Source organism: Symphodus melops (assembly GCF_947650265.1).
Source record: "Symphodus melops genome assembly, chromosome: 5".
In the NCBI taxonomy this organism is placed as follows: Eukaryota; Metazoa; Chordata; class Actinopteri; order Labriformes; family Labridae; genus Symphodus; species Symphodus melops.
In genome coordinates, this window is record NC_136695.1 from 20,942,428 (window position 1) to 20,954,975 (window position 12,548).

General features: G+C 42.9%; 1 protein-coding gene across 2 annotated transcripts; it reads left to right on the forward strand.

The window, feature by feature from the left end:
* The first annotated feature begins 785 nt into the window (after positions 1 to 785).
* Positions 786 to 7,315, forward strand: LOC306824780 (uncharacterized protein). Of its 2 annotated transcripts, XM_079345127.1 has the most exons (7): positions 786 to 1,158; positions 2,036 to 2,210; positions 2,773 to 3,143; positions 3,287 to 3,362; positions 3,708 to 3,786; positions 4,020 to 4,197; positions 4,323 to 7,315. In XM_079345127.1, exons 3-7 carry the CDS (start codon positions 2,775 to 2,777, stop codon positions 4,926 to 4,928), a joined length of 1,308 nt encoding a protein of 435 aa, XP_079201253.1. In that variant the 5' UTR covers positions 786 to 1,158; positions 2,036 to 2,210; positions 2,773 to 2,774; the 3' UTR covers positions 4,929 to 7,315. The 2 variants fall into 2 exon arrangements, with proteins under 2 accessions (XP_079201253.1, XP_079201252.1); XM_079345126.1 differs by lacking the exon at positions 2,036 to 2,210 and having other exon boundaries at positions 887 to 1,158.
* Positions 7,316 to 12,548: the final 5,233 nt, after the last annotated feature.

Below are 12,548 nucleotides of genomic sequence, written 5' to 3' on the forward strand. Positions count from 1 at the left end.
AGTTTATGATAACGCCTGTTTATTTAATATTCAATAAAACATTGTGTTTTGAATGACACTATTTAACATCTCAAAGACTTCAATACTTTAATGTTCGTGCTCATCTGATACCAATCTGTGTGCACCTCCAATGTAAGGAGACCTCCTGCAAAAGCTCTCTACCTCATGTAGTTGAACCCATTGTAATAGCCTAAATAATGACATTTTCTTATTACCATGTGTATTTGAGCATTTTTGCACTACTCAACACATCCCTGTTGTCTTATCTAGTCCTGTACATATTAGTCTTTACTTATTTTGTTTATTGCTGATATTAAACGTTATAATTGTTGTACATAGAGCACAAGAAATCAAATTCCGTGCGTGTGTGTGTGAGCGAGAGAGAGCATCAAGCTGGTTATCATTATTTATTTCCCCGACGCAACTCTTCTCTTTATGCCTCTTTCAGATACAATGCATTCTTTGAACACATTTTTTAATTGAACCCGTATCACTGTGTCTGGCGTGCCAAGTTGCATAATGTGAAACGCTGGCGCGTTCAGTGTGCTCGTGCCTCTGTGTTTAGGGGATGGAGTGTGAGGAGGCGGGGCCTTTTAATAATGCGCGTGTACATCTAATGCATAGAACATATTGTGCATCTCTCGGGCATGCGCCGTAGTGCCTACGTGCATGCGTGCACGAACTGTGCATGTGTTTACACTATAGACTGGTACACACCGGCTCGCTGTAGTAGAGCAGCCCTGCCCGACTCCGTGCACACGAGCGACACATGAGTGGGCAGGACCGTGAGTGAACCGAAACGCCGTCCAAGTAACTGCGAGTAAAGCAATCACTGGCTGGATGCGTTAGCCAATGGCGTGCGCCGCTGCCAGAACGACAGCCAATAGGAATCGCTCAAATCGTGGGCACGTGGATCCGCGCACATGTTGACGCTCGTAAACTGCTGAGAGAAAGAGCTAGCAAAGACACAAACCGATGATCGGCCGGGCGGTGTGTGCGTATATGTGTGTGTGTGTTTGAGAGAGAGAGTTGAGGCTTGCCGCCCTGATGCAGCTCCATCCACGGATTGTGTATTGACAGATCTGTATTATTGAAGAAGGAGATACAGCCGTAAACGTTTGTTTTCTGACTGGATGATTTTATCTCACACCACTAAAGGTGAGTATTTCTGTTTTTGTTTAACTGTGAACGTTTCTATAAGTTGGCAAGCTGGCCTGAAGGAATTTCCCGTCCCACTATCCCGTCTGTGCTCCCGGTACAATTTGTTAAAACAGCCAAAAATATTAATACTCGTTATTAATGCTACTTCTGTTACATAAACAATGCAGTCAAGTTGGATCATTACGGTTGTTAAACTGGGTTTATTTATTAGACATTGAGACATCCAGATTATTTCTGACGATTTAAAGAACCTAACTTTTGTTACAAGTAATGTAGACGAATGATGTGCATGTGGGGTTTTTTTGGTTCCTGTGGTGGTCCAGGTGGTGGGCTGAAACAGACAGGCAGGATACACCTGAGACTGCAGCCTCATGATCCACGCGTACCTGTGCAGACTGTCCCCACAAATGCACCACATCATCGCCTCCTTCCATCACACCTCGCTCCATTACAATGTCACCATCCACCAAACGTAGACTTTGATCTCAGTCACATTTAGGCTCGGAAGGAAAACTGGAATAATGGGGGCCAAATCGGATCATTTTGTTCTTGCGCTGTTTGTTTTCACTTGCATGCAAACAACGTGACATTTCGCTTAAGGAAGCAACTTGCTTGCCTGACCGGAAGCAAGCCATGGGACCTAAATAAAACGTGCATGTTGTCTGTTTTAGAAACTGGACATAAGCTTGTTTAAATGTGCTGTATCCCCCAAAATGTAGACATTGTGGCACGGACTGGTCCCTTCTATTGTTTTTTTGTGTAGTGTAAAACTCACCCTATTTACCCTAGTATGACTTTATCATACTGATTAAAGTGTTAGTTTGTGTGTATTCCTGTGCCACTCCTCTAATTTCCTGTGTGTTTGTGGGATCAGAGACCGGCAGTCACTCAGAGATTACAGAAGGAAAGGGAAGAAGAGAGAGGAGGCACATGGCTGAAGAAAGACAGAACTCTTATGTGAGGGTGAGAAGAAGAAAATGGAGTGGAGGAATGGCCTGTGCAAGAGGAGAGGAGCACCAGACTTGTGTACATAGAGAGAGCAGGATGAGGTGAAGAGAGAGCGTAGAGAGATGAGAGGCATACAGGAAAGAGAGACGTTCATGTGTGTTTGAGAGGATGGGGGGGTTGGGGGGTTGGAGAGCGAGTCCGAGACAGAGAGGAGGGGCTAGAGAGAGCTCTGGAGGCAGTGGGGGAGAGAGAGAGACTGCCTATTCTGATTTCACTACTCTACAAGCTCCCATCCCCCTCACGTTTACTCTCCTCTCCAGTCTCCCAATCTCCTCAATGGGAGCCAGACATGCACTACCATTGTGTGCCTACTGCCTACCCCCAGTCCCACTCTGCACCATGCCTAACTAGGGCACCAGTATACCCACCATTTTGAGTAATTGGGGTTATTATTTTTGGGATAGAGATGGGGAAAAAGCACTATTGCCAGTTAAAAAGCAGCTATTTGGAAATGTTATGTTTCAGATCCTTCACATCATCACCGTCTTTTACTTCAGCTACAACTTTAAACATGCTGCTCTTTAGTGTTCAAACAAGCTTTTTTTTTTTTTTTTTTGACATTTTCCTGACTATCTAAATAACTCTCTGCTGCTCCCTCCGCAGAAATGCAGTCCCAGGGCAGCACTTCCTCCCAGCCTTCCTTTGATTCCCTGAGCTCCAGCGACAGCATCGTGTTCAGCGACTCGGAGCAGGCGGAGGACGACACAGACGTCTTCCTGACCGACGGCTCTTCCTCCGTCATCATCGGCGGGGTGGGCGGGGCGACGGCTGTGGAAGACGGAGGATCAGACAGTCCCGGGTCCCAGTGGACGTGTGACAGCTTCCCCTACAAAGAGGAAGAAGATGAGTCTTACAGGTTGGAGAGCAGTGGCGGCGGCGGCGGCGGCGGCAAATCCACTCGCATCAGTTTGGAGGAGACGCATCATTCAAGCCAGATCCCCAAATCAGAGGGAGACCTGCTGTTTGCTCAGAAGGTAAATACTGGAGGGGTGTAGACAGATAGAGTAATGATAGGAGGGATGACAGGGCAATATGTTAACAGAAGAAACCCCCGTAGACCGATTCAGACAGCAGCGCCCAACCTAAACTCTGTTGTGATCTATCTTCTTCCCGTCAGTGTGCTGAGCTGCAGGGTTTCGTCAGGCCCCTGCTGGAGCTGCTGAATGGACTGAAGAGGGGCCGCTTCGACCGGGGTAAGGATCTTTACATCATCGCTTTCTCATAAGCACGTGCAGAGACTGGAAGTCTAAGATCGTAGATGCTCAACACAAGTTTATATGGTCTGAAAGGCTGACATTCTTTGTATTAGAGAGTGCTCCTCTGTGTTTGTGTGTGTGTGTGTGTGCGCAGCAGTGTGTATTGATGCCGCCTATTGATAAATTTCAAAGTGCAGCGTGTGTGTGAAGCGACAGTCTTCTGGCTGACTCGTTTGTGTGTGTTGTGATGAAAAGAGTCTATATTTGCGTGTTTTTTTTTTCTTTGACTGTGAAGTGTGGTCGCACAAATGCTGACTGAGGGATTATGTTTTTGATTGACAGGTTTGAGTAGTTTCCAGCAGAGCGTTGCCATGGATCGAATCCAAAGGATTGTGGGGGTTTTACAGAGACCTAACAGCGGGTAAGATGTCAGCCACATTGTCTTTCCATTTCCGTTACCAATATGCTCTCATTTTTCTTTTGCAACAATGGTTGACCGAACGTGTAAGTCGAGTTAAAACTAGAAGAAGGCAGTTGGTCCAGTCTCTTTTTTGTCTTTACAGACAAACACAACATTTTCAGATATTTTCCTGTGCGGTAACATAATGTTTTATCATCATTTACTCACTTTGAATCTCTCATTTTTCCTTGCAGAGAGAAGTACCTCAACACTCTGCTCCAGGTGGAGATGATGTTGAAGCTTTGGTTTCCTCAGATCACCAGTCAACCTGTCTCTGCTGTCTCCAGTGTCGCCACATCTCCCGCTCGCTCACTCCAAGACACCTCCACCCCGACCCACAGGCACAGGGATCAGTCACATATTCCTGTTAAGGTGAGAGAGTTTGGATCCTGAGTGTGGAGGAACTACTTGTGTAAACACAAACACCCCTCCCTCCCCCTCCATTTTCCTCCATTATAAAATGCTTTATTTTCACCTTCACATTTTTCACTTTCCAGAAGCGCAGACTCAGCTGGACAGGCACAGACTCCCCCACACCTTCTCCCGTGCTTCTCAAGTGCCCCTGCATCAGTGCAGAGGATAAGAGGGTGAAGCATGGTCTCGACGAGAGAGGCGGCTCTCCTCCTCCTGCATCACTGGCCTCTGATGCAAACCAAAATGTCACAGATGTGGCCGGTGACAGCCAGCTAACAGAAGACTCAAAGGGAAAGGACAATGACAGCGAGGAACCAAGCAAGCTATCAAAATACAAAGCAGCTCAGAGCTCAGAGCCCAGCCTGACATGGGTTCACGTCGCACCCATCCTTTCCCCACGGAAGGCCTGCCCCTCACACGAAGGCACATCGGTGGCAGCTACCAATGAAAACCAGCCCATCACTGCTGTCCCTCCACACAGCAGGAGGGGCAGTCCTGCGATGCAGGACAGCGCAGTCTCTTCTACAACACCGTTCAAGCACCACAAGAATCTGAAGAAGCCAGCCCAGTGCCAAAAGCAGCCTGTTGCTGGACAGCAGGGTGAGAGCGAGACCATCGAGACCTGTCAAGGTCAAAATGTCTCACTCAAGCCTTTGCCCCGTGTGTGCCCCGCCTCCTTAGAGACCTAATGCAACGAAGGAGCAAAGCAGGCAGCAATGCTTTGTCACACCACCAGGCTACACGCTGCTGTGAGAGGCTGAGGACCTGCGATGACGTGTTAAAAGAGGGGAGAGAATTTAGGGTTCAAATTAAAGATGGAACATACACAATCCTTAATTAATAACACATTAGTTATTGAAGAATACAGGATATAATATGTGGAAAAAGCAAGTGACACAATTACAGAACAATGTGCCCAAAAGCAGTTGTGTTTGAGGTGACTTAGGTAGAACACTTGAAGCAGAAGGTTGTTTACAGCTTCCTGAGTAATGATCAAAAGGAGGGAAATTATGACGAAGTCTGAGGAGCAGATAATAGTCTCGACATAGCTTGGAAGTAATCAATAAATTCTGAGATGACTGTATTGGCAGGCCTCTAACTCAAGAGGCGCGTACTTGATCGGGAATCAGAAAAGCTTATGACAATAATCAGATAGATGTTTCCGAGTTTTATTTGTGAAGAGGTTGCTCTAAGTAGGACTCAAACGCAGTGTGAACTGATGTGATTTTTTGTTTTGGGACGGGAGATGCACAAGACCTTACATTAACTTGTAGATAAACTTGATGTTTCCGGCTTGAAGAGGACGTTTGAGTCGTAGCTCACTTAAATCTCGTAGCTAGTGTGGCGTGAGAACTACCGTGTACAGAACGGAGCCTTTCACTGTACGCGTGGCGTGATGGAGTCACCGGAAACGGTGGGAAGAAACGATGTCATCAACTCGCTAATGTCATTCAAGAACATCCGGGGCGTCACATGTCTCGTAACTCCCTGCTCGACGCTCTGCAAAAACTGACTGGCGGTCAGAGTTGTGAAAATCGGAGATGAAGAAAGAAAACGAGGACCACTTGAAGACGTGTGACTCCAACAGTTAATTTATTCATCTGTAGATTGGACACTGCATTTATTTATTGTTTGTATTTATTTATTGGGCAGCTGAATATCGCCTTCTGTGCACTTGCATAGCTTGGCCTACGACTTGTTTGAGGAGACTGGGAAGATGCTGTTGACAGTTTGAGGGTTGGTTTTTTTTTTTTTGCCATCATGAAGAAACAAAACGAAACAAGAAAGGAAGTGGAAACTTATGATTGGACTATTGGGACTACTGTGCCTTTTAACCAAATAATAGGATGTGTTCACACAAGCATTTGGTGCTTTCAGAGCATTCATACTGCGTTTTGATTGTTTCGCTTTGATTTCACAAAACCAGTACACACACACACACATTCAGTCATGAAAGCTTACATGTAGTCATTTCCAAACTGCTTCTTCACGCAACCCAACAGTATCATTGATTTTCTATCTACTGCTCTACCATTCAAACACTTACAGTTAATCCAAATGGCCTCCGTCTAAAGCAGTGGCTGCTTTTATGTCAGGTAGTGTTAAAGTGTAGCCTTCCTTCGGCTCAACTGGGGAACAGACTGATCTGCACTTATAGCTGGTGCTCTTGAAAAACTTGAAAAAACAAATATAAATGTAAGGGAGGAAAATCTTTATTTGCACCACCCTCTACTGCTGCTAATGTTATTCTAATTCCAGTTCTGTGATGATGTTTGATAGGAGGCTCTCGAGAATTACAATCTTTGAAATGTAGTAGGGGGTTTCAACAATGTGATTGGATTTATCGTTATTGCAAAAGTATTGTAAATATTCAGACAGAGATATTTTTCAATTGGTATGAGTGCTTCATACACGTTCTACATGGGTAGAGAGAGGAGGGAAATCCAGACTTCATGAAAATAAAACAAAGCACCACATTTGAACACAGCCGCTGGCAGCCTCCATGTTACTGCCTCTGTTTGCAGAGTAAGGAGCACACAAACCCTCAGTCACAGGTCCCAGAGTCGGACCATCCCACCTCGTTCTGCACGAGGGGTCAGACGCCGACTCTGGACCAGGCTGGGGTTGTTCTTCATCTCCTCCTGTTTTTAATGGTTGTGCTATGACAGAGAAACCAATTGCACTTATTTTTCATGGTTAATGTCCTTTTTTCATGTATGTTTTTTTCTACTGCTGTGACCGCTGCTGACTGGTCAGGAATAATATGTCTTGTTTGTTTTTTTTGTTTTTTTTTTAGCTGCCTTTTTCTTCTTGAACTGTACAAGCTGACTGTAGTCCCCCTCATTTCTCTCAACCCCCCCCCCCCCCCACTCTGCAGCATTTGTCTGCCCTTGCCCTCTCTCCTTCCTCTCTCTCAATCCTGTTAGAATCGTTTCTTTCTGAACTAATCTCTGTCTCTCGCTCTCTTCTTCACACATCTTTACATGATATAACTCTTCTGGCTACTTTTTCAAAAATGGTGAAAAGAAATGAAAAAAAAAATCTTTTAATAAATGACACTTTTTTGAAAGCTGAACTGTAAGCTGTTTGGTTTTTTTTCTTGTTAGAATATTTAGATCTTATTATATGTTTGATGTAATTTACAGTGATGTAAGAAAGCAGCTCTCACTGAACAGATGTGACACTCAATGGGGTGCAGATTGAGAGACCACATTTTGAAGGGTGTGTGTGTGCGCGTGTGTGTGTGGGGGGGGGAGTAGAAGGAGGGGCGGCAGGGTGTGAGACTACAGCCTCGATAATCTCACTGGAAGTAGCGGGGGGCCGGCTGATCCTCCAACCAGCTGCTTCTCCAGAGAACAAACATTACTGTAGATTATGTGTGTTCTTAAGGGATGGTTATGTTCATCAGATCAAAATGAATGAACACGTCAAGTGTTACGAGGAGAAAAGAGCCTTTGTCTGTGGTGCGATCAATAGTTCAGTTACAGAACCGTCAAACTGGGGCTCAAATCTGATCTCTGCATCCATGCGTGCTGATTTCAGCCCCTCTTCAAAAAAAAAAAGGAAAGGGCGAGAGTCACGCTTACCTTGCTAATCATGCACCACAGTGTCCTGTTCCCCTATTTAAGCCCATTAAACTTTCAAACTGGGTTTTATTGCTAGTTATTTATAAAATATTCAAAAGGGATTTCATTTTATTTCTGCAAAATCGACAAAAAGCCCCCAAATAGTTGTCGACAGAGTGAGGATTGGGTTTATTTAATATTATGCAACACATTTCATTTACACTTTAATAAATACAGGATACGTTTTTTTTTAAAAAAAAGCTGTGAAATACATTTGATAAAAACAGGAAGAGGAGTGTTTTTAAATCATTTTTAGATTTTATTGAGTAACAGTTTATTCCACATTGATCTGCCCTCATCCTGTGTAAACTGAATGTAAACTAAAGGTTTTAGAGCAATGATAAAACAAATCTAGCTTTAAGGGCTTTAAATTCATTTAAATCTGTTTTCATGTGGACCTAATTATTAATCATTTACAAAGAAAATTAAGATTGCTAAAAAAAAATGCTGTAGCCATGATTTCACGATGTCATTTTTAATTATTTCGCTCAAATACTTCAACCAAACATGTTTTAGTATTTTCTCCTCTCTCCAGCAGCACATCCATGGATACTGCGAGCGACTGGGCACGAGATTGGTAAATTTTAAGAGGGTGTGGTTTGTCCCTGCTCAGACAGGATGAAATCACCCATGCCGCACGTTCATGCACACACATACCCAAAGTCATAAACAGTGATGCCCACACGCGTGTGCGCCCCTCCCTGCCTCATGCTCTGACACACTGACTGGCTGATTTTGTGATGGGCCTGTCTCTGACACACTGACTGTACTACACTACAACAACAGAGACTGCCCCGCCTCCCCCCCTAGCAGCCCCCCCTTGTATCCATGCAGTTTTTAAGCAGAAGAGCCCCTGCCCTACGTCTCCCTCCTCCCCCTCTTCCTCTTCTGGAGGCTGAAAAAAAGAGGGGCAAGAGGAAGAGGACAGGAAGAGGATGTGTGGAGGGCGCAGAGAGAAGGACTGACCTCACACAGTTTCTGAGAGCACCACTACATTCTTAACAACCAGCGATACTTGTAATAATATATAATACACCACACAGTCTGCATTAGGTTGAAAATAATAAATAAATCATTATTATTGCATCATAAATGTTCTCACTTGTTTTCACTTCTCTGAGTATCCCACAGGCTTGTGTTGGATTAATTGAGCACGTGTGTCCGTGCATCAATAGGATTGCACATAATGAACTTACTGCCCCTCTGATCCCTCGTTGTGAAGGTCTTAATTGTGCTCTCACATCCACTTATTGGTTTTAACAAGTTAACGATTTAGGGGAGTCTGTCCATTTCTACCGCCTGTGCCATGTGCATAATGGAGAGAATGACACAATGAGGTGCTTTTTCACTTATTCTACTCTCATATTCAACTCCCCTCCCCCATTATTCATTCAGTGCACTCCAGTAAAACTCACGCGACGAGAAACCATGCTGTGACTTTACAACTACACACACACACACACACACACAGACTCACACACTTGCTCTTACTCACCCCAAATCCCCGGGGGTATTTAGTGCCATCCAGTCCCAAAACAGCCCGGATGCTCATTAAAATTGCACAGTGGACAGCCCTGCTATGGAAATCTGAGCTACTTTGAACTCGTCTCTGCCTTGCTGGAACTCGCACTGATGATGATGATGGGCCTCGGTCTGTTTGGGGTTTAAGGATGCTACTCTGCCAGCCATTTGTGGTCCCCATACTTGTGATGTCACCAACAGGGGACACAGTTAAGACAGAGGTAACCAGACTACATTCTCAAGGACGCACGTGTATCTCATGACATTGTGGGTGTGTGATATTTGGGGCACAGCCGAGCTACAGGCAAATAACCATCCCCATCCGTTTCTGTTGGCCTGGTTGTGTTCTTGGGGAGTCTGCTCGTGATGACGCCATCTTACACAACCACTCATTTATTTAAGTAGAGTCGTTGAGAGGGAATCACCGGGTGAAATACACAGAGGGCAGAAGAAGTGAGAGGAGTTACAAATGGTAAACAAGTGAGCAATAGAACCTAACACTCAGGGTGGAGGAATGGGGTGCAGTAGACGCACGTGCACCCTACACTGAGGCATCAGCAGAACATGTGAAGTAAAGACAGCGGGGTCCCCTGAGATTGTATCTTCCAACATGATTTACAGCCCCCGTCAGATGCAATGAAATAAAACTGGGTCAGCATGATGAAATGTGTCATGTTGAATCTTGATGAATGAAAACACTGCTTTAAAAAAACACCAGGAATATCTTAAACAATGCTCTAAATAATATTCTTATCTAACACTATGAACACAGCAATAATGCACAAAGTTAGATTGTTGCAAATTTAGGGCAAATGTTCAGCAGAATCAAATCAAGCACATGGACTCAATAGTTGCTGCTTGGCTGATATTGAACAAGGATTAACTTTGCACTAAAAGCCCTGCATTCCAGAAATATAATACAGGAATTCACAGAGCTCTCACCACACGCCCCATGATGCTGAATCAAACACGTTTTAGCTGCACAGACAAGTGAAAGTCCCTGTGTGCGCATGTGATCCTGTGTGTGTGATGTGTATAGAAAATATCTGTGTATTGTCATAGTATGTGCTGAGGTGTCATTACATAATAGAGCCGACTGGAGAGAGAGAGGGAGAGGGAGGGATTGAGGGAGTGAAGGGGGGCAGACAACACATGTGGGGTGCCAACCAGGGACATTGGGTGATCTCGCCTGGTGGATGTGTTGATGGTGGAGATAATGGGGGAGGGTAAATAATATGATTAAATGGACAGTTTACTGGATTTTTTTTTGTTTTGGTATTTGATTACTCACAGATTACTGTAAATTGTGTAGAGTAATGTTTGTTTATGTATATTGATAGTGAAATTAAAAGCATGAATTAACATAACCTTAACCATGTATTCATGTATCGTCATATGTCTGTCAGTTTAAAGTTACAAATGATGTAAGCCCTTGTGCTGCTGCTCTAAAATGCCTTGGAACTTTTAATACATTTTACCTGGACTTTTAATGTCACTTTACAGATTTTTTTTTTTTATATAGAGAAACTGCCTCTCAACAGAAAGAAACCTTGAGCAGGATCAGACTACAACAGTGAGAGCAGGAAAGAGAGAGCCAAACAGAGCAACAACAAAAACAACTATAATTATGAATACCCTTCCAGTTATAATGATGTAATTATGTGTAGTATAAATAAAATATGATAATAGACAATCATATTTATATTATCATTCGCAACTATAAAGTCATCAAAATATGGAAGACAAACACTGTTTATTATAGCAGCAGAAGCCCTAACAATAAAATGAACATCAACAGCGTCAAAAAAGGAAAACAAGGAAAGTTTCTCAGTTGTTTGTGGCCCTAAGGAGAGGTATCTTTTTAAGTTACCACATATCATTCCTCATACTAAATCGTGGTTACTACAAACCACAAAAAAAAGTTAAGTCCTGGGATGACCTACATAAACTAAAGCTGTAGTGGGTTTGTAAACATGGATACATGAGTGACAGCTCGACGATACACTGTGGCGGATGGTTCCTTGATGAATCAGCATATGAAGGGGTTGGTGAAAATGTTGTGGTGTTCAGTAGTTTGAATTCTGTTGTAATGAATGACTGATTTTCTTGATTGTTTTTTTGTAGGTTTTTTGTTTCTAGAATACATAAATAATTATATGCAGTTTATCCTAACACACAAAATTACCAATTGCAGTAAAGCATGAATGTTGCTTGTTGTAGAAGAGGGTGGGGGATCTGGCAGACTGGTGTAGCCTCAGGCTGCATTCATGCTCACAGTACTTCAACTGCACTCAGCTGACCCACATCATCAGACAGAGAAACATTGATGGGGGGGTTAGGGTTTCAAAGAAAGGAAGTTGGGATCAGTGGAGATAACCTTACAGAGGATCTTCCTTTATGACTAGTCTGCATTCAACAATAGTTTTCAACAGAGTAGGAATAAAAAGTTTTATCTCGAAAAACATTCAAATACACATCAAATATTATTCGACTAAAAGTCTATTATGAACTGATATATGATTGATTTATAGAAACTGAAAAGAATAAATATGTCAAATTCAATTCCCTCCTACTTATAATAACATAAATAAATGCATACACATTGTAATTAAGGTTGTCCAGCATTTTAAGTGTTACTTCATATTTTTGAACTTTTCCATTGAATTTAAATCTTATCTTGAATAAATCTGTGACTAATCTGGACATTTTTGCAGCCTATAGTTTATAGCCAATTCCTGGTTTTACAATAGCATTTTTTAACGTGCAGATTATCATTTAGCTCATGTATTCAAATACTGTAGGTTTTTATTTGCTGAACATGAATGGGCTTAATTTGTAGTGCTCGCTTTTCATTTCTGCACCACTGACAATACACACACCAAGCTTACTAAACATTAATTCTGAAAACATGATTACATTTGGCTTGACATAATAATGATGACAATTATTTAAAAACAACTAATTCACTGATAGTCCTGTTGTTGTTGGAAAGTAGTAGCAACAATTCAACTCAGCAAATAATATATAATTTACTTTAAAACCTCATATATGGTCTTTTTGTCAAATATGATTTACAAATACTTCTTTATTACAATTTCCACAGCGATAATTATTACCAGAGGGTGAAAAGTACTGTTCACGTGCAGCTAGGTGGAAACCACT